The sequence below is a fragment of the Thamnophis elegans genome, chromosome 6 (genome assembly GCF_009769535.1).
Source record: "Thamnophis elegans isolate rThaEle1 chromosome 6, rThaEle1.pri, whole genome shotgun sequence".
Classification (NCBI taxonomy): domain Eukaryota; kingdom Metazoa; phylum Chordata; class Lepidosauria; order Squamata; family Colubridae; genus Thamnophis; species Thamnophis elegans.
In genome coordinates, this window is record NC_045546.1 from 20,590,039 (window position 1) to 20,612,538 (window position 22,500).

Below are 22,500 nucleotides of genomic sequence, written 5' to 3' on the forward strand. Positions count from 1 at the left end.
TATGCACAGACCATGTGAATTTGGGAGTTCTGCAAAAAGTAGAACTTAGCCGCTGAGTGGTTGCTCAGTGGCTAAGACGCTGAGCTTGTGGATCAGAAAGGTCGGCAGTTTGTTAGTTTGAATCCCTAACATTGTGTAATGGAGTGAGCTCTGGTTACTTGTCCCAGCTTCTGCCAACCTAGCAGTTCGAAAGCATGAAAAATGTAAGTAGAAAAATAGGAACCACCTTTGGTGGGAAGGTAACAGCATTCCATGCTCCTTCAGCGTTTAATCATGCTGGCCACATGACCACGGAGACATCTTTGGACAGCGCTAGCTCTTCGGCTTTGAAACCAAGATGGGCACTGCCCCATAGAGTTGGGAATGACTAGCACATATGTGTGAGGGGAACCTTTACCATTTACCTATAGAACTTGGAAGATCAGGTGGGCACAGTTTTTCTCCCAGTTCAATTCCTGTATCTTATTTTCCCTGACTCACAGAACAGGCTATTAAATGTCTTTTCACATAAACCAGGATATGATAATCTCCCCCTGCTGTAACTTTGCCATTGCCCAGGAGTTAGACCTTCCTGAAAGATTGGGGCAGAGAGGCAGAATGTTGATCTCCCAGATCAAATGAAAGTGCAGCAACAACAGGATGCTTACCCCAAGTCTTGGATGGATAATATCCAGGGAGCCCTGCAAGATGGTTTTTCACCTTACATATCTGAAAGGGTGGTATTTCACAATAACCATTTATATATTCCACCTTTTTTAAGGAGAGAAAGATTTGTAACACAATCATGATAGTAGAACTGCTGGACATTGGGATGTGTTTAAAACTGCATTGAGTGCTCAGATAGTTCTCATGGTCAAGTGTGAGAGTGATGACAGATATTACATTTCATCTTGTCATGTTTGATGCTGAGCAAAGTCTATTCATGGAAAACCCATTGACTTGCTTCTCCCTCTGGGTTCCTGTTTATGACCTGAGATTACACTTCAGTGGGTTTTACTGCCCGCCCCGCCCCCCACTTCTTGCAAGATTATACTGGCATTCTTGGGGTTGTAGATTTGTTTACAAAAATGGCTCATTTCATTTCTTGCAAGGTGTCCCATCAGCTTAGAAAAAAGCCCAATTTTGGGGGAACATGTTTTTAGGTACAGAAACCAGTCAATCGTGATCTCAAATTGTGGATCTCAATTTACCTCAAACTTTTAAAAGGCCCTCTTCCAGTTATTAGACATTAAAATCCATTTGTCATAATCTTTTTGACATTAAACCTTTAATGGTCAAACCGAACATTAGAAGCAGATTCAGGAACAACATGGTGCTAGGTCTCTTGTTTAATAGACAATTGGACCACACTGCGGAATTTGTTTACAACAACTTAATACCTTATTGTTTGCACTTCTGTATTTTAGTACCATATAGTTTACACATGCAACTTATAGATTGTACTTCTATATTTTATTGTCCAGAACCCCAACATCTGCATTTCTTCACACTTCATGCATTCTACATCAGAGCTTTTCTTAAAGTAAAGGCTGGTTTTGGCAAAGATTTTACCCAACCAAACTACAGACATGCACAGGCAAGAAGGTACCAAAAATGTAGAGGGGATTTGACCTGGCTTTCAACTAAGTTTTTGTCTTTAGTATGACCCTCAAAAATTGTATTGGTCCTTTCCTAATAGTTCGTAGTTTATCTGCAGTTGCCTGAATAGATGAAAGTTCAGCCCATATTCCATTGTACACAACTTAATCTGTAAGAAAACTTTCCCATTTTGATGGGTACAAAAGAGGTATATGAAGTGGAAACTATTCTGTGTTCCAGTGGCAAGGAAAATAATTGGAATATCTGTTTCACTGGAGAGCCATCCAGAATTGGAGAGATCATAGAAGAACATGACAGACATTCATGCCTATGCTTATAGACCAATTTCATCTACAATTCCCAGGAAACCTTCATCCCTACGAAGACAAAAGACGTACAAAGAAAAGGGGGGTCAAACTATTTTCCAAAACACCAAAAAGCAAGATAAGAAACAATGGTTGGTAACTAACTAAGGAGAGAAGCAACCTAGAACTAAAGAGAAATTTCCTAATGACGAGAACAATTAACCAAGAAGTTAGGCTCTTCTTCAGTGAGTCTTTCCTTCTCATTAGTGGCCAAAGAACTAGAGTTTCATCATCAGAATCTGGCCTTCTAAAGAGCAGTCAAGGTTGATCTCTTTTAGGACTGATCGGTTTGATTGCCTTGCAGTCCAAGAAGTTGTGGGTGATCCATCACTGAAGGCTTTCAAAAACAAATTGGACAACCATTTTTCTGAAATGATATAGGGTCTCCTGCTTGAGCAGGGGGTTAGACTAGAAGATCTCTGAGGTCCCTTCCAACTAAATCCCCATGATTTGCCAATGCTACAAAATGACTGTGAATCTCAGGATGCAGGCTCTTGTTGTCAGCAAGATATACTCCCTAGAGCAGATGAGTATGTAGCTGAGGGGAGGAAATGTTTTCTAACAGAGGGAGGTGCCCAGTTCTTCCACTTCTGCATTGCAGAACTATTCTAGTAATCTTGGGGAGCTGCTGAGTGAGGAGTGTGTGTGTATATGTGTGTATGTGTATGTGTGTGTGCATTTGTTCTGGAGTTTTTAGAAAAAATACTAGGAAGAGACTTGGACTACCTCCTCTTTGACTCATTGGTTATAAAAGGGAAGGAAGGAAGGAAAAACTGGGACTTGCAAGAACTTCATATTTTGTAGTATTGAAGTCTCTTTCAAGACACCGTATCTTGATATTCTTGACACTTTTATCACAAATATCTCAGAAACCACCAACACCAACTGCAACCACATAGAATCAGCCCACCACACAAACCAACTAAAGCCCTTCGAATCATCCTAAAGGAACCAAAAGACACAGCCAGCCCTAGAAATAGGAGTAATCCACAACATAAAATGTAATGTCTTCAACAATCACTATGTAGGACAAACAGGCAGAAGACTAGCAGAACTCATCCACGAATACCAACTATTTAATTTCACAACATATAGACAGACTTAATCATAGTTTCAATTGGGAAATTGTGACCATCCTAGACCAAGCCAAGTCCAAAAAAGCCAGGAAATTTCTAGAAGCCTGGTACTCTTGACAAATTAGCCACCAATAAACACCTAGTCATTAGCAACATTTATAGACTATGCAAAAGAGACAACCAAGCAGCCAAAATGGGAACAAAAAGACCCAAGGACCTCTTCACCAACAATCAGCACCTAGATCAGCATAGATTAACTCCAAAATTAGCATCAGACCAACTTTATTATTCAGTGTTCTGTTATTAGGGAAAACAATACCCCAATCAAGAAATTACCAAAGAATCTAACAGTAAACAGCTCAACCAAAGAATCTCTTAAGAACCCCCACCAACACTGAAAGGACAAGCCACTAGAATACCTTATATAAACTGACAGCAATCCACATTCCTTATTAGCACTTATGATGTTACCTAGTTTGGGTAATTAAATGTCTGCAAGAAAACAAACAAGCTCAGATAGCACTAAGGACCCCTGGAGTCTTTTATGCCCCAAAGGCCAGACATAAAAAAGATATCTAAGTATCTCAATTTTGTCCTTGTTGATATTGACAATATTAAAGTCAAAAACACCCTGGACTTTTTAAAGCCCATCATGCACTGAGTCTGTATTCTTGTGAATGAGCAGGCAGGAATGCTCAGATCATTCCATGTAAAGGATTATCCAACCTTTGCTTGAAAGCCTCCACGAAAGGAGCATCTATTACTCCAGGAGGCAGGCTTTTCTTCCACTGCTTAACATGTAGAACACTGGAGAAGAAATTCAATTATTTATAAGTAAGAATAATTTCGCCATCCACTGTTCTCCATTTTAATATAACATTCTTTTTGAATCCTCTTTTGCTATGTAGAGTAATATTGTATGTGATAATATGCAGTATATATATGAACTACACAAAATGCAGGTGACTGCTGAATCCTGACCTTGAATTGCATGAAAACTAATATCTAGTATTCATAAAACTTATGAGAGGAATATTTTATTTCAAAATCTCCAGCCAGTATAGCCAGGTATAGAGTTAAAAATGAAAAATAAACGATCTTGAAAATACCTCTTGCCTAACTTCTTATATTTTCAAGCAAGAATACTATATTCCTATATTTTAGTTGTACTATAATGCTCAGACAGATTTAAAAGTGATGTACCATTCAAAGCAATTAAGGCCAAGGCTGGTGGACACACAATACAGCTGAGCTGCATTTTGTGTATCTTCAGCAGTGTTGTATTTTTAATAGGCAAGACATACAACAGGACCTCAGATGACTGCAGATTATTGGCATGTTTATAAAAGAGGAAAAATACTGGCCTCAAACCAGAATATTATGCAGGATGACAATGTTCAGTGGTCTAGAGCTGGCTAAACTTCAACCTCTGAAATTATAGCTAAGGACGGTTTTGATGCAACAAATAATTGCAATTCAAAAATAGAAATGAAAATATATGACCTATTATATTAGAGAAGGAGAGTGGACTCCTACATGGGTTCCTATAATAAAACATTTTAGCTTAATTTGGCAATAGGTATAAATTCTGTCATGGGTGTCTAATAAGATATTTGCAACGTTTTTATTGTGCTGTAATACAGTTGCAAATCTAGTTACAGCAAATCTAGACAGCATTCTGAAAAAGCAGAGACATCACCCTGCCAACAAAAGTATGTATAGTCAAGGCTATGGTTTTCCCAGTTGCAATGTATGGCTGTGAAAGTTGGACCATAAGAAAGGTTGAGCGCCTTAGAATTGAGGGCTTTCAATTATGGTGCTGGGGAAGACTCCTGCGAGTCCCTTGGACTGCAAGGCAATCAAACTGATCAGTCCTAAAAGAGATCAACCCTGACTGCTCTTTAGAAGGCCAGAGCCTGATGATGAAACTCTAATTCTTTGGCCACTAATGAGAAGGACTCACTGGAGAAGAGCCTAACGCTGGGAAAGACTGAAGGCAAAAGAAGAAGGGGACGACAGAATGAGGTGGCTGGATGGAGTCACCAAAGCAGTAGACGTGAGCTTAAATGGACTCCAGAGGATGGTAGAGGACAGGAACATTGTCCATTGGGTCACGATGGGTTGGACATGACTTCGCAACTAACAACAATAACAACAATACAGTTGCTGAGAAACTGATCTGTGCAAAGGCCATCTCCTGTTCAGATCACTCTTTTGCCACTAACTTAAGGATTCCTTAGATGAATTGCCCTTCACATATCCACCAAGCATGGTAGGGATTGGAATAACCCATGCTATCCACATCATTGGTAACTCCACTCATATATAATTTATGGGACAAAGACTCTAAAAATAAATCTGCTTGACTTAGTTTTGTTTACAAGTTACAAACCTGACCATTCTCAAATACCAACATTATGACAGTCAGAGAGAACCTTGATGGTGGAGGGTATAAACAGAACCAGAACTTAACTTTCTCAACAAGGATTTGACAGAAATTAGAATAGCATTAGATTTATTTTTATTGGATTGACTTTCCCCAACTTTCTCATATTTTTCTTGCATTTCATATGATTATTAAATAGGATTTTCTATTTGATTCAGTAAATAATGGATGAAGTGCTTGCTTTGGACTTTGAGAAAATCCTGAAGGCTGTTTAATGAGGAATTACAGGGTGGGATCAGGTGTGTGTGTGTGTGTGTGTGGCCACTGATCTCAACAAAAAAAAAAGACACTTTCTCCTATCTGCCATTTTAGCTTTGAGAAATAGTGCAGTAATTGCAATATATGTTGCTGTTCAAATTTTTGCTAAAAATTTCTGGGCTCAGGAAAGTGTAATGTAATTTCTAGCAAGATGGCCTATTCTCTGATATCTTCACTCACCAGTTCAGTTGAAAATTGAATGCATACAAATTATTAAATAATTGACATAAAATGCATCCAAGTTGAAATTAACTGTACAGAAGATGAATATGCATGTGAAAGAGACATGCAGCAAAGCATTGGTGTCTTTAAATTTAGTTATTCCTGAACTGAGAAATAAAGCAGCTAATTGTTCCCAGCCTGGTTTTTAATTCTATGGATATTGGCTTTTTCATGTTGTTGCATGAATAGAGATGATTGTTAAACTAAAACTCGCAGAAAGCAACTCCAGCTCATTATAATTATGGGTTAAAAATAGCATTTTCCTCCCTGGTGTTAGAAATGCTGGGAATTCTGTATCAGTCATAGCCATTGTAGTCCCTGCATACCTGAAGATTGGATGATGAGGGGATTTTGCTTTAAAATGATTTTACAAGGTAAATAAGGCAGAAAAGTATGATGAGCCATGCTCATCAGTTGGTGGCTACTTTTCCTGCCTATCGCTAATGGATGATGGATTAAACATAGTAAGCAACTTACCAGTCACTGCCCTAAAACCACCCTGACTTAAATTGTGTGTCAGTATCAACATTAAATGGCCTGATTATTGATAAAGTAGGCTAGAGGTCCTCAAACGTTTTAAACAGGGGGCCAATTCATGGTCCCTCAGACTCTTGGTGGACCGGACAAGCTGGGTGGGTGTTGCTAAGTGGTCATGTGAATGGGTGGTTGTGGCCTATTTAGCAGTCCAAACAATACACACAAATTAAACTTTAATTTGTTATGCTCCTGGGGGTGGAAAGCAAGCTAGTGAAGCAGGGTGGCTGCCTTGGGGTATGTATGAGGGACTTCTGTTTGTGTGTGTGTGTGTGTGTTTCTCTCCCCCCCTCTCTCTGGAGGCTGGGGAGGCAAAATTGTGCTTTTGGCTCCCAGAGGTCTACATGTCTCGGCCTCCAGAAGGCGGGTTGATGGCGGCGGATAGCGGGCGTGATGTAGGCAGGGTAGCCTTGTGGTCCCGTCCTGGCCGGATTAATGACTTTGGTGGGCCGTACCTGGCCCGTGGGTCGTAGTTTGGGGACTCCTGATGTAGGCTGCGAGGCAGTCCCTTTTCATATACAGATGTACTTTCCTGCTGAATCAAGGATGGGAGGAAAACAAATGAACAAGACTATAAGGATGTGTTCTCTATGAACTCCAGACTCAAAAATGTAGAGATATGATGATGTCTAAACCATTTTAATATAAGAATAAAGCTGCAAATAATGAAGACAATTCAGATCAATCTTGGGTGAGTTTTAAACTGACTTGACAGGAAGTGGAAAACTGAAAGCCTGGCGGGGTCTGCAAGAGTTCTTGATATATTGTCTGTTTAAATATGGGAGATGCATGGAAGAAAAACTAGAACTTTACACATGGATCTTTTACTTGCTTTTTCTTTGTACCAAGGTCTTAAAAGTCTTTAAGAGAATCTGCACCCCAGAAGGAGGTGCTATGGGTCAAAACCAATGCAGCATCATTAGATAGTAAAGAGTACCTTATTTGAAGAAGTAGCTATTTTAAATATAGCTGTGGGAAATCTCAACTGTAAAAACAGTTCAAATATCTTTCCCAGAATCTTATTTTTGCTTCCAGGCAATGCATCAACAGTCATTCTTAAATTGGAGATGACTTTCTGTTTGATGATATCTAAAATTAGGTTTACAGTCTTGATTTACTGGCCAAGATTAAAATTGGTAGAGGATATGAAGCTACCAACGTTGCTAGCCTGTGTTATCTATCCGCATTTCTGCTTAGCTCCTGTGCATAAATTACTAAATAGTTATGGATTTTTTCTTGGGGTAAGTCGATTCTGAAAATTAATTGTTGACAGTTACTAGATTAACCAGCATTAAATTTCAAGAAGCCTTAAACAAGTCACAAATCTTAAAAGACTTTTCCGTACTGCCATGTATTTGAAGAAGGAAACGTTTTGTCTCAGGCCAACGATTGTAATGCTCTCTGCACGAAACTGATTTGAAAAGATAATTTGTAATGAGATGCAGATGAAAAGATACCATCACATGTAATTTTAAGGACTATATTATCTCTTCCTGTGCCGATATTCTTCAAGCTACGATGGTCTGTCTAATGATGGTCTGGAATTATGTTGGCTTCCAGCCAACTCAGACCAAGAAGGAGCTGAAATAAGATAGAGGTTGAAGAGGTGGTAAGACAGTAATGTAAGGTGTGTGGGGTGCCTCAGGCAAGTAGGCCTGGTGCTGGATCCAAATGAGTTTTCTTCACTCGGCTGAAAATCCTGCTTGGATTTCAGCATGGAGGTTTTCAGCTCCTGAATGTAGCCTCCTAAATTCTTCCCCAGCCCCTATGAGGATCCCACTTTCCTTACCTAGGACTCTGCTTAGATCACTTAAATGATCACCACCAGGAGTACTGAGAAGAGACGTCACGTGGCCACCTCACTTAACGATTGCTTCAATCAGCAGCTGAGATCCAGTCCCAATTGTGAGCTACCAGTATTGGCTTCACTGCCTGCCTTATTAAGCCTTACCAGATAGACCAGACAGAGAATATGTCTGGAGGCTAAAACATATGAAGAACGTTTGCAGGAACTGGGCATGTCTAGTTTAATGAAAAGAAGGACTAGGAGTGACATGATAGCAGTGTTCCAATATCTCAGGGGCTGCCACAAAGAAGAGGGAGTCAAGCTATTCTCCAAAGCACCTGAAGGCAGGAGAAGAAGCAATGGGTGGAAACTAATCAAGGAGAGAAGCACTTAGAGCTAAGGAGAAATTTCCTGACAGAACAATTAATCAGTGGAACAACTTGCCTCCAGAAGTTGTGACTGACCCAACACTGGAAGTTTTTAAGAAGATGTTGGATAACCATTTGTCTGAAGTGGTGTAGGGTTTCTTGCCTGAGCAGCGGGGTTGGACTAGAAGACCTCCAAGGTCCCTTCCAACTCTGTTATTCTATTCTAAATCTATTTAAATATATGATCAAATAAGCTAATTCCACTTTATTGTAAATCTATAATAAGATGCATAATGTTGCTTGTCTGAAAATACATTTATCCTGTTGTCTCCTTTATAACTCAACAAACTAGGAAGGGTCCCTTCTGAACCTCTTTCTCTTTCTCCACTCTAGGCTATCTAACCATATCTAAACATGATCTCTTCACCCCAATCTCCCAGATACCATTACAGCCTGTTTCCAGCTGCGCGAGCGATTGTGGGTGCACCTAGGTACACCCACGTTACACCTATCCTCCGCGAGCTGCACTGGCTTCCCATTGGTCTCTGGACACGCTTCAAAGTGCTAGTCGTTACTTTTAAAGCCCTACATGGCAACGGACCTGGCTACCTGAGAGACCGCCTCCTACCAATTACCTCCCACAGACCTATTAGATCGCACAGACTAGGCCTCCTCCGGATTCCATCAGCCGGTCAATGTCGGCTGGCAACCCCCTGGGGGAGGGCCTTCTCTGTAGCTGCTCCGGCCCTCTGGAACGATCTCCCCATTGAGATCCGGACCCCTACTACCCTTCCGGCCTTCCGTAAAGTGACCAAGACAGGGCTGTTCCGGCAGGCCTGGGGCTGTTGAATTATGCCAATCTTTCTGATCGACAAGCTTAGCGTCTTAGCCACTGAGCCACCGCGTCTAGTATAGTATCTTGTCAATTTAGAACAGGGGTAGTCAACCATTTTTTACCTACTGCCAACTTTTGTATCTCTGTTAGTAGTAAAATTTTCTAACTGCCCACCGGTTCCATATTAATGGTGATTTATGACGTAGGGAAGGAACTTTACTTTATAAAATTTGTAAAGCAGAGTTATAGCAAACCCCTACCGCCCACCATGAAAGCTGGAACGCCCACTAGTGGGCGGTAGGGACCAGGTTGACTACCACTGATCTAGAACTTCACACTATTGAAATTAAGTTAATATACAGTGATTAAAAATAATAGCATTTTTAGTATGAATTATATAGCAATATGAGAAATTGCAAACATTTCTCTTTAATAGGAAATTCTATCCTTATTTAGTAAATCTAGCAATATAATGCTATACAAATCTTCTCTACATTGTATAGCTGGGTAGGTCTTATCCTTCTCAGTAGCTGAGACAGAGTTGATGGGAAGAAGATAAAATGCCTTCCCTGGTTAATACTAGAGTTAGAAGATAGCCCTCTCTTCTTTACTTACAATCTTTCATGGCCATGTTGAAAAAAAATGCATGCTATATCTCAGAGAAGTTTAAGTCTCTGTATTATTCAAATTTTACTGTGTTTTTGAAATTGTTCAACTTCAGTGTAACTTGGCCTTGACATGAATAGTCCAACAAGTGGGAAAGACTAGATAGATATATTACAAATAAATACATTGAAATATTAAAATAGTTGTTAGATTATGAAATTATTCTAAAGTTCTATAACTGCAACCTGTAAAATCTGCAGTTCTGCCGTGTCTATAGTAGCTAGTTTCTCTTTACACACCTTTTTCAAAAGATTTGCTGAATCATTCTGCGTGATTCAGTAAATATGTGACCTTAAAAGTAGGTTATTTTAATATTCTAGTGACTACACAGATATGACAGGACGCTGACAGAGTTATTTGCAGATGACACAGAGCTGGAAAAGAGAGTTAATACTTTTGAGGGGGGCGGGAATCTAAAGGCCTAGATAAGCTTCATTCATCTACTGATATGAACAGGATGGAATTTAACAATAGAAATGTAAAGTTTTGTATCAGGGAGAAAAACGCAAGGCACACGTCTAAGATGGGGGAGATCTGCCTTGGTGATACAGGTAGTCCTGATCTTACAGCCACAATTGGGGTCATAATTTCTGTCATAAGTCATTGTGGTGGTAAAGTGAGTCAAACCTGATTTTACAACAGTTTTCATGGTGGTCATTAAGTGAATCACAAGCTTGTTAAGCAAATCCAGCTTCCCTAATGATTTTTTTTGCCAGGTTTTTTTTTGGGGGGGGGAACTACTGGCAAATTATGGTCATGTGACCTCTCACAGGTTGTAACCGTGAGCTGATTGCCAAGCACCTGAGTTGTGATCATGTGACTCCTGGCTTCATATCTGCTTCCACTCAGCATGTCTTCCTAATGGCATGATTCTTAATATGGAGTGAGGTGAGTTCACTTCTCTAATTAGTCATCAGACTTACCAAGGCTCTCTCTAAAGAAAAGAAAAGGGGAGATAAATTGATCATAAGTGATCCATGTTCCTGATTGCAGAGCGCTATCAATAAATACCCAGGGAATCCAGCTTGTATCTCCTGGCTGGCAGCAACTGAAGTAGCCAAGAAAAGGGCATGGAGAAGATACACTAGAGCAGACTTTGGAATCAGACAATTGTGATTGGCCCACCTGTAATAACAAAGAGTGCAAAATGGTTATGCCAGATTTCAGCAGCTGGAAGGGGATTTTTGAGATTCCCACAAATGTGCTCTTATGGAGGAAGGGGAGGATATATAGGAGGATCAGAAAAGTCAAATTAGCCTCCATAGCTGCACAGTTGAAGCCATCAATTCACCATTCCTGCAGATATCCCTTTGTTCAGATGCAAATGGACCTTGGCCTGGCTATCCTCCTTCTAGGACAGAAGTGTCAAACTCGATTTCATTGAGGCCCACATCGGGGTTGTGTTTGAGCTCGGGGGGGGGGGGCAGGGGGAGCATGGCCGGGGTGGACGTGGCCAGCTCAATATCATTTTGCTCATTGAGAACTGCCAAAATGTTAAAAAGATGGAAAGCAAAACATGGAATTCAAAGCTATTTTTTTCTTAAGCTTTAATTTTGTAAACCATTATTATGGTTATGTTGTTGTTAGTTGCGAAGTTGTGTCTGACCCATTGCGACCCCGTGGACAGCGTTCCTCCAGGCCTTCCTGTCCTCTACCATCTCTGGAGTTCATTTAAGCTCACACCAACTTCTTCAGTGAATCCATCCAGCCACTTCATTCTCTGACGTCCCCTTCTTCTTTTGCCCTCCATCTTTCTCAGCATTAGGCTCTTCTCCAGTGAATCCTTCATTCTCATCAGGCGGCCAAAGTATTTGAGTTCATCTTCAAGATCTGGCCTTCTAAAGAGCAGTCAGGGTTGATCTCCTCTAAGACTGATAGTTTTGGTCACTTTGCAGTCCAAGGGACTCGCAAGAGTCTTCTCCAGCACCATAGTTCAAAGCCCTCAATTCTTTGATGCTCAGCCTTTCTTATGGTCCAACTTTAGCAGCCATACATTTTAACTGGAAAAACCATAGCCTTTACTGTACACACTTTTGTTGGTTATATCCCATATTTATTATGATATATCTAAAATAACCTAGGCATGTCCAACCTGTGGACCATATGCAACCCTGGACAGCTGGTAATGTGGTTTCATATTAAAAATAAAAAATAAAGGAAGTTTGTTATCTATATACAGTAACTACTATATATTTTATATGCAGTCCAAGACAATTCTTGTTACTTCATGTGGCCCAGGCAAGTCAAAAGATTGGATAATCATGAACTAACCTATTCATATGATGCTATGTCTTATCATAGACCATCCTGTTGTGTATTCTGTTTTAATTCTTTGTAGGACTAATCACAATTCTATTTTGAAAATGGAAGCCTGCTGCTATCCTGTGGTGGTGTTTATAATTAATTTAAGTTTTCCAGAAGAACAAATAAATTATCTTACAGATGCAACTTATTTTCAAATCATGGCATCACATATGTATGGAAAAATGAATAACTCAAGAATAGACTGAGAGGCATTTAATATCATGCTTCTTTTTTAATATCAGAAAGCATTCTGCAGTGTAACTCTATATGATCTAATTTGCCTGAAGAAAATAAGAATTAAAAAAACATTAAGTTTCTTGCCAGTTTCTCATTTGACTTCTATACAGCATCTGGATTTACAATTGAAAGAACTCAAAGTAATTTTAAAAATTGTTCAAAGAAATGTTAAGACAACAAGTGCTGTATTTAAAGACTATTCAGCAAATAAAAAGAAGAGATTGATTACAAAGCTGCTTGCATTCTTCTTCTTAGATAAGCTGTGGGAGGCTATTAGAACACATTCAACTCTTACCTATTGTAGAATTCAGTAAAATTGATGTTACACAATGAGGTTGAAACATCAGAGTTGGTTCTTTTTCTTTATTAAAATTTTTGCATTGAAGTAAACGTAATGGGTAAAGTGCTTATCTATCTAAGGCTTTGTAAGGATCTTTCCCCTCCATACTGATTAATATGTATGTTTGTTTATAGCATATGATATTAAGGCTGTTTTGAGAAATCCATGGTGAGGGTTACAATGGTTAGGTGATTATATGAACAACTACTTTGATAATTAAAATTGCAAGAACAGTGGAAAATTATTTACAGTATTTGTAAATTTAACATAAAGGTAAAACATCCTAAGCTCAAACTCAGCTAATGGTGATTACAAAGATATCACAATGAAGGGGTGTTGGTTTGTTTTTTTACAATGTGGAAGAGCTTTTACCATGCCCTTTGTCATTTTTTTTAATTTTCCAATTGAGCCTATAGCTCTGTGATTTCCTTGTGGTTTTCAATCCAAGTAATAACCAGGCCTACCTGTCCTTTGTTTCTTTCAAGATCAGCCAAGCTTGCTAGGAAAGGGGAAAAGTGAAGAAAAGACATGGGATAGAAAATCATCCCTAAAAAACCCTACTTTAAACTTAAGAGCACGATAAAAATCAGAGTGTGAAAAGTTTTGTGTGCACCATAAGGTCATATCTGGAATTGAGAACATTTGTCTTTCATTGGGTCTTTGAAAGTCGTTTCCCACCACTGAAAGGGCAGTTTAAGACCATAATAAGAATAATTATACCAAATACCATGCAATAAAATTCCCTTCAATGAGTAACCTTCAGGAAATTCATATGCAGGATGTGAGAAGAATTCTATCTTCTACTTGGTTGTAGTACTGAAATCTCTAGTCCTCTTGATACATAATCTCTATGTGTGGTGGGTATGATGTAGTCCTTCTCAATAAATATATTCAGCTTGTAACTATCACTGCCTAACAGCTCTTGAATTCATTATGTGAAATGTAAGTGGATGTTTCCCTTTCAGATAAGCCCATATGTTCACCATCTGCAATGCAATATAAACATTTTTATTCATCATTTTATGTATAAAATTTCTACATTTTCCTTTATTCAAAATTTCAAAGCAAAGGTTTCTTGAGCCGCTTGAATGAGTATACATAGATACTGAAATAACTACAACTATCGGAGATTACCTTGAAAGCTATACAGTTGCTATAAATGACCTGAAAAGAAAATATCTGGATTATAATTGTGTTGTAGAAATATATTGGAAACCACTTGATATTTAGTATAGATGTAGTATAGTAATGCTGTAAATAAATAAGAAAGAGATGCTTACTCCAGGGAAACAATCATATCTGCTTCAGCATTGCTAATTTTTTAAAATTAAAAATAGTAGATCAAATCCTGTGATATTGGGCAACTGAGTTTTATTTTAAAAAGTTTTTCTTTGCATGCAGCCAGTGTAGTGTTAGAGAAGGTGTCATCTGGCAAACCATTATCTGTGGAGCATATTATTAGCATTTGAGCTAAAGAGTAACTTTAATTTTCTTTTCTTCTTTTCACTTCATTAACCTTTCTTCCCATTACATTCTTAATTCCTTTATAGTAAAAGGTTTCTTTTAGTTGCTATATGTTGTTCTTAAGAGCTAAAACTTAATGAAAGTAAACGTGTCTTATTCTTTCATTGTCATTCAATGGATTTTTAAAATGTCTATTTTAAGCCAACTTTAGGGAGCAAGAATCTTTATTTATTTATTTAGTTTTTCAAACATGTACGAGATAACATGTATAAGTATAAACATGGACATGAACACAGGAAATGGGTACGAATAAATGGGGGGCAGTAGGACAGGGAGGGTAGGCACGCTGGTGCACATATGCACGTCCTCTTACAGACCTCTTAGGAATGGGGTGAGGTCCATGGAAGACAGTTTAAGGTTAAAGTTATGGGGGTTTGAGGATGTAACAATGGAGGCAGGTAGAGCATTCCAGGCATTGACCACTCTGTTGCTGAAGTCGTATTTTCTGCAATCGAGTTTGGAGCAGTTTACCTTGAGTTTGTATCGATTGTTTGCCCGAGTATTATTGCGGCTGAAGCTGAATCTTGAAGGTATTTACCCCCTCTTAAAGAGTATATCTCAATAAATGTGTTGGTTTAAGTGCCCTACAATTTGCTATTTTACAAACTACTAGATTATATGCTATGTGTAAACAGAGAAACCCACCCTGTTACAGTATTGCATCATAATATTATGCTACTACTTCATTCCGAAGGAAGTGGTGACTCAGCAGTTAAGGATACTGAGTTGTCAGCTGGAAAGCTAATAGCCTGGGTTCAAGACCAAAGTGCTGTGCAATGGGTGAACTCCTGTTACTTGCCCCAGCTCCTGCCTACCTAGCAGTTCAAAAGCATGCAAATGCGAGTAGATAAATGGATACCATATTGGTGGAAAAGTAACAGTGTTGCATACTTCTCAGTGTATAGCCATGTTGGCCACATGACCCTGGAAATACCTTCGGACAACACTGGCACAAATACATTCTAAGCATTTTTTAAATATATGTCTTTATAATTGTAGCATCAAATGGCACAATCCTATTTTTTTAAAGCAAAAGATGGTTTGATTTTTAAATGTTTAGGATTTAGAAATTAATGGAAGATCCAGTTAATTATCCTAATATTTTAGTCTTCCTACTAAGATGGCTTTTAGATGTAATTTTCCCTGGGAGATTGCTGAATGAGAAATGTTGTAATCCAATAGATTTGAAAGCCAGTAGGCTGAGAAAAAGTATAGTAATAATGTAGAGCTATGAACTGGTCAAAGATTCAGATGCTTAAGAAAGAAATGAATTAGAAACCAATAGGAGGAATAAGATATTTAATAATAAGATATTTAGTTACTCTCAGCCTAACTGAACTTCACAAGGTTGTTGTTAGGGGGAAAATAGGAAGAGAAAGGAGTATTGAGTGTGTTCATCATTTTGAGTTAAAAATAATAAAGGGGAAAATAAAAATATTATTCACCTTTGTTCCAAATGCAACACCCTTGTGGGAAAATAATCCATTCATGACTTTTTCTCTCTCTTATATTTACAGGATAAATTAACCCAGGAGTGTTTTTTCAGAGAGCAGTTTGAAGAGAATTGGTATAACACATACTCATCAAACCTATATAAGCATGTGGACACTGGAAGACGATATTATGTCGCATTAAATAGAGATGGAACTCCCAGAGAAGGGACCAGGACTAAACGGCATCAGAAATTCACGCATTTTTTACCTAGGCCAGTGGACCCTGAGAAAGTCCCTGAACTATATAAGGATATTTTAAGCCAAAGTTGACAAAGACATTTCCTTCACTTGAGCCCTTAAAAACCAACAACCACTATAAAGGTTTCATGCGGTGGGTTCTTAATTGATTAGCTGTGTCATCACATCAGCTCCACTGTTGCCAAACTATGTCGCATGCATAATATATGATGGAGGCTTGGATGAAACTTGCTGATGGTGTTCTGCACTTAAAAGGTTTGTCTTCTGGAAGAGAGCCTATGCCCATCGCTTGATTTATTGAGTGAGAAAGAAAGAAAGAGTGAGAATGTTTGAGAGTGAAAGCAGAAGCTGAAGAACGAAGGAAGGTGGGAAAGGCCTGATGCATGCTGGGAAATAGACACGCTTTTAATTTTTTTGGTCTGTTGTATACTTCATCCTAGATCAGCATAGCTGCCATACTTTGACTCATGAAGAATTTTGGCTGGTGGCCTGCTCAAGTGTACGCTGCATTTTTTTTTCAAAAGCAAAGGCATGGAGGGTATGGTCTGTCTAAAATCCACACAGGAAAAAAGAGACTTACTTTCAGTTTGACTGCTCAGTTGAGAGTCACCCCCTAATGAATTTCAAGACCTCTTAGTAATACAGGATTTTTTTTTAAAAAAAGTTAAATTTATTTATAGAAATCCAAAGGCAACATTTTATTTATTTTATATATTTATTTATTATATAGAGTTTATTTTTAATGACATCTGTACAGGCCAGATAGGTAGATTGGAAGCTATAGTATAGGCTCTGGAAAACATTTCAACAGCAAACAGCTACGACCGTGTGATTACATTCATACAAGTCAAACATAAAGATGCATGGAGGCAAAGAGGAATCTAGGGATCCTAATGTACTAAAGGCAACAATATTTTTTGTGCCCATATTATTGTAAAATTATGCACACCACTCATGACTCTTGAGTGCTTACTCTTCTGACTGCTTGTTTCATAGCTTAAAATCTCCCCCTTTCCTCTCCCTCTCTTACTGAGGATTAAAGATAAAACTGGGTCTTCAAAACTTTAATTCTGTGTCTGTAGTATTTCCTCTTTGATAAGTAACTTATCAAACTTAAATCTACAAACTTCCCAATTGTGGAATATAAAACACAAGAAAAGAAGGGTTGCTATATGATATATTCTACTTGTTAAACCTACTGCAGATAATACCAAAGCTACATCATAAATATGTATGGGTTTTTTTAAAAAAAAAACTTAAGCAGAATATCAGAAACATTCTAATGTCTATTAGGATATTTTTGTACCAATTAAGCTTCTCTCACACAAGTAGTAACAAAGGCCAGAGACACGGCTCTCACTCTTGTAAACTTGTTTAATTGTGCACTTGATTATCTACTCTGAAATTACACAAGTTCCATGGGGGTTATTATCTTTGATGGGAAAAATGCTTTCATTGTGGTCTATCATAATACGTATAGGACTCTTGCAGATGACAAGAGTACATTTCTATTGAGAATTACAATGTGGGTGAAAGTACTATACTTAAATTATGTTTCAAATGTTCTTAAAGCATATTGTGCTGGCTGCACTGCATAATGTGTATCAGTGAGGATTGTGTAACATAATGAGTGCAAGCATACCTTTTGTTAGTAGCTATAATTTGGGCTTACCCATAGAGGAGAGGCTTTGTCATAAAGCCCTAAGATCAACAGAGGCCGCATAAACCTTGACAATGACTGCAGTTCATGCACTTACATGTACATACCATTTCAATGAAAGTTGGCAGAGGAAATGTAGAGAGTTTAGACTACAGTAATACAGTCAGCTCAACATGATTCTGGTTATAGCCTGGATTCTATGTAAAATGGAGTGCTCTTTTGTTCTCTGTAGCAGGATTTGCACATAACACCATCCCATGCAATAAAGATTAGTAAATAACACACAGAATGTGTAATATGCAGAAAGGCCCCAAGAAGTAAAAAAAAATGTCTTATTTGGGGACAGCAAACCTCAGTCTAAAATTAATATTGTTGCTGAGTTACAAGAAGACCTGGCCTGTGTTCATTATACTTTGTCATATACCAGAATCCTACTTTTTTTTTGAGTCTTTTTTTTTTTGCAATCAAACCAGGAGTTGGGAAACAAATCATTATTATATACTTTTCAGCTGCATAACTGATTGATATTTAATGAAACATGGTCAAAAATTATGGAGTAGAATTAGATGCAAAAGTAGTATACATAAGAAATGTGTGCTTTGCATTATAGCCAAGCCTAAAGGAATTGTAAGAGAATATTAGCATATGCATTGATTGTGCTGCAATGCAAAAACAATTTCCTAGAAAGTAAAGAGTTGTTCATTGTGAACTCAAAATTCATCTCAACCAGGACAATCCTTCTACTGGAAGCTGCTAGGAGCCCTTGTAGTGCAGTGGTTTGAATGCAATATTGCAGGCTAATTCTGACCACAGTCTAGAGTTCAATCCTGCTGGGGCTCAAGGTTGACTCAGAGCCTTCCATCCTTCCGAGGTTGGTAAAACGAGGACCCAGATTGTTGGATGCAATATGCTGAGATTGTAAACTGCTCAGAGAGTGCTGTAAAGCACTGTGAAGCAGTATATAAGTCTAAGTGCTATTTCTATTGCTATTGAAGCAATCTCAGAACCATATATTTATACCTTGACTTTCCACAAGAAGGTCTTCTCAAACAACAAGCAGTTTCAGGTCTGAAGTAGCAATCAATTGGGAATTGGGAATCCTGATGTATGTGCTTACGAATATACTGAAAAAATGGTTAATATATTCAAAGTGAATTAAATATACTTTTAATTGGTTATATGGTTGCCCTTTGGGAAAAAAAGATGACAAGAAAATGCAGTGAATTCATACAATCAGTTTTAGGTCAGAACAATTTCTTATCTCCTACTTGTTCTGCTGATGCATTAAACCATCTCTACCCTTGGAGTCAGTGAGTTAAACATCTTCCTGCCATTTCTAAAATAATCAATGGCACAAGGCTGAAGTTATGAAGACACAGACATTACATACTATGGGAGATGGAAAACAAATATGGGACTATTATTTTAGGAATAAGCTTGTGACAAATGTATCCGTAGTGTTAGCTAATCTACAACACCTAGTCTTGGGTAATTTCTAGCTGTGATAAGATGCAGCTATTCATGTAGTTTGTTGGAGAGCTGTCCCATATAATTATCAGCTTGTGAACGCCATAAGCAGCACCCACAAGGGCGAAGGTCATCAAATAATCAAGATGAGGTCATGACAGCACAGTAGAAACTCTGCTCCTTCATGTATATCTGAATTTGCATGTGTCTCTTGTAATGCCTTGATGCCATCTTGCCTTTTTTGAAACTGCCTCCACCCTTTCCCAAGACATTGCTGAATGTCATAATATGTACATTAGTCATTGTGCTGGTTTAGCACAAAAATGTTCATTGTATTAGGATCAATGAGAGCTCTCCATGACATCAACATGAAAAAGATATTATCAATCTATTTTCAGTTCATATTATAACCAAATGTAAGACTTTCTGAATTCAGTCTGAATTGCTAAGAAAATTAGACTAGGATCAATCCTTTCAAACTGACACCAAGATTGACTCCAAGAAACACCAAACATAATTACAGAACAATTAAACCTATAAACAATATAGCTCGAGTGGTATCTTGAATACGGAACCCTTTGAAATCTAGCAAGACTTATTCTTTAATAAGTACGACCAGGATTGAACAATTAATTTTGTTCAGAGCCAATTATTTAAGAGGTTTATTCTATTTTGTAATAACTTTTTTATCACCCCTTGTCAGTTATCTTTTTAAATCCTTGCTTCACATTGAAATAATGAATCAGTTGCATCTTTATCTATAAAGTAGGCACATGCAATGCAGTATTAAGTAACAAGATTAAAGCTCACTCACAGCGCATGAGCAAATCCATCTACAGCTTTATAAAATTGGCTGCCAGAGACTGCAGACATAGGTGGCAAATCAAGCACCTGATAAGCCTTAATGCTGGTCTGTATTCAACTTGATGGTTCACAAGTTGTACAGACCTCTTGTTTTAATGGTCAGACCACTTTCACTGGAAAAATGATAAAAGAGTTTTTAAGATGACTTTAAATATAAATTACTTTTCAACGGTATCCTTAAAATTTGGACGATAAATTGATAATCTTACAAGGAAGTGGGATAAAGGACAGCATGTTCAACATCTAGTAGCAGAAAGATGTACACATGTATATCTATATGGATAAAAGTATGTATATGTATATCTATCTATATGTATGATAGATATAGGTATGTGTGTATGTATGTATGTCTACCTACCTGTGTAGTTGCATAAAGATGGATTCAAGGAGCAATAAGCATCCAGATTTGCACTATGTCCACAAAAATATTAAGGACACCCATAAGCAAAGGTCAGCTTTGCCACAACTGACCAGAATAAATAAGTCCATATTTTTAGCCTTAATGTGGAATTTGCTGGGGGGGGGAGGGGTTGATCACAGACAGATCATTAATATTACTTAATGTGTTTTAATTTATTTTTTTGTATTTTTTAAAGAAAGGACTAAAAATAAGCAAGAAAAAAATGTTATGACTTTGTGGCAGTTGATACAATAAACTATAACCAATATATTCAAATAACCCATAGTGTTGTGTTGGATATTTGAATATTTAGAGATACGGAATTATCATAGATACTTTCTTGGACATGGATATTTCGACTCATAGAAGCAGACTTCAGAGCTTTGTGTACCATATGGAAAACAAATAAAACCAATGGCTAACAATTTCTACTCAACAAAACACTGTTTTTCACGTATCACTCTTATCCATTCATTCCTCTGAGCAGAATTCAATAATTCCAAAATAGGGCTTAAGATAAATTTTATTTTTCTCCCCATAAGGCATCAGCAATTAAATACTATATCAAGGGTTACACCCTTTACTGACCCTTGATGTATAGGTATTTGTTTTTATATTAATTGTGTGGCCTTACAGATGATGCCTTATTCCAAAGAGGGCTTGAGGAGGCTACATATAGCACTTCTGCATTTGAAAAGGGCAAAGAAAGTGAAACCCTATTAGAGAGGGTTCTCCAATATAGCAGAAAAATAAATAAAATGGTGTGATTTGGGGGGGGGGTGTCTAAAGTTAGTGTTGGCTCCTTTTTACTGCCCATCAAACTCCAAAAACAAAGAGATGATGAGGTTTTTCTAAGCAGTTTCTTTTATGGTTCTTTGCCTATAGACTATTTCCGCCATTAAACACATATGCTGATTTTAACTCTTCATCTTTTGCTCCTCTGGAATCCTTTCGCCCCGGAAGTCTGGCCAAATTCCATCACAACTGCTCAGAGTAGGCCCCAGCAATTTTTTTTGGCTAAATTTCAGAAGTAGTTTGCCATAGTCTCTTTCCTAGGGCTGGAAGTTCATCCTACTGTCTTTCTGCCCAAGTCAGGAATAGAATTCACCTTCTCCTGTCCCAAATGTGCTTTTTCAAAAGGCAACTGGATTTTCTTTGTTTTTCCTTGAAGACCTTGCTTCTCATCCAATAAACTTCTTTTCTGACTAAATGGTGGAGAATGGAAGGATTTATATTCCTTGCAGTTGGGCTTTTGAAAAAGCAACGTTGGGACAACCATGACCCGAGTGACTGAGAATCTCCTTAGGCATCAGTCTCCTTGTTTCTAGCCAGGGATATATTGTGTATAAAGAGGAAACTTTAGTCACACCACCACAGTCAGTATCTTGATGATTTTACTATAACCTTCTGATTTTAGAGAGACATTTGTAATATGAAGAAACCTTTATTGTTGATATTTAGTTCTATATACAAGTAAACACATAACACGGGGCCTTTTTAATCATTCACACAGACAAAAATGCTAAACCCATTAATGTTACCTGATTACATGAACCTATGAAGACAAAAAGGATTAGCACTTTATTTAAAAGATTTATTGTGGGGATTTACAGTTGGCCATCAGTACTCTCAGAATTGCCTGTCAATGGGTCATGTGAAACCCCTTCAATTTTGTGAGGCAATTTTGTGTTCTTCAGATATACTTTGGAATCCATGGAGCTACTGACGATGCCTAACTTTGGTTTCTATATGTTATTTATCAGATATTAAAGGACTAATCTATTCTCATGGAAATCAGTGAGATTCTCCCATTTCCCATTAACAAATCAGCCTTATGGCAAAAATATTTGGACCATTTCTGCAGAACACAGACAAAGCT

The 22,500-nt window shown here is 37.9% G+C and overlaps 1 protein-coding gene across 1 annotated transcript in view; it reads left to right on the forward strand.

Moving 5' to 3' along the window:
* Window positions 1–17,440, forward strand: part of FGF9 (fibroblast growth factor 9) — a 42,207-nt gene extending 24,767 nt beyond the window's left edge. Inside the window, exon 3 of the mRNA XM_032220117.1 lies at window positions 16,057–17,440. Coding sequence (XP_032076008.1) covers window positions 16,057–16,302 — 246 coding nt within the window. The 3' untranslated portion in view covers window positions 16,303–17,440. The remainder of the gene's footprint in view (window positions 1–16,056) is intronic.
* The last annotated feature ends 5,060 nt before the right edge of the window (window positions 17,441–22,500 follow it).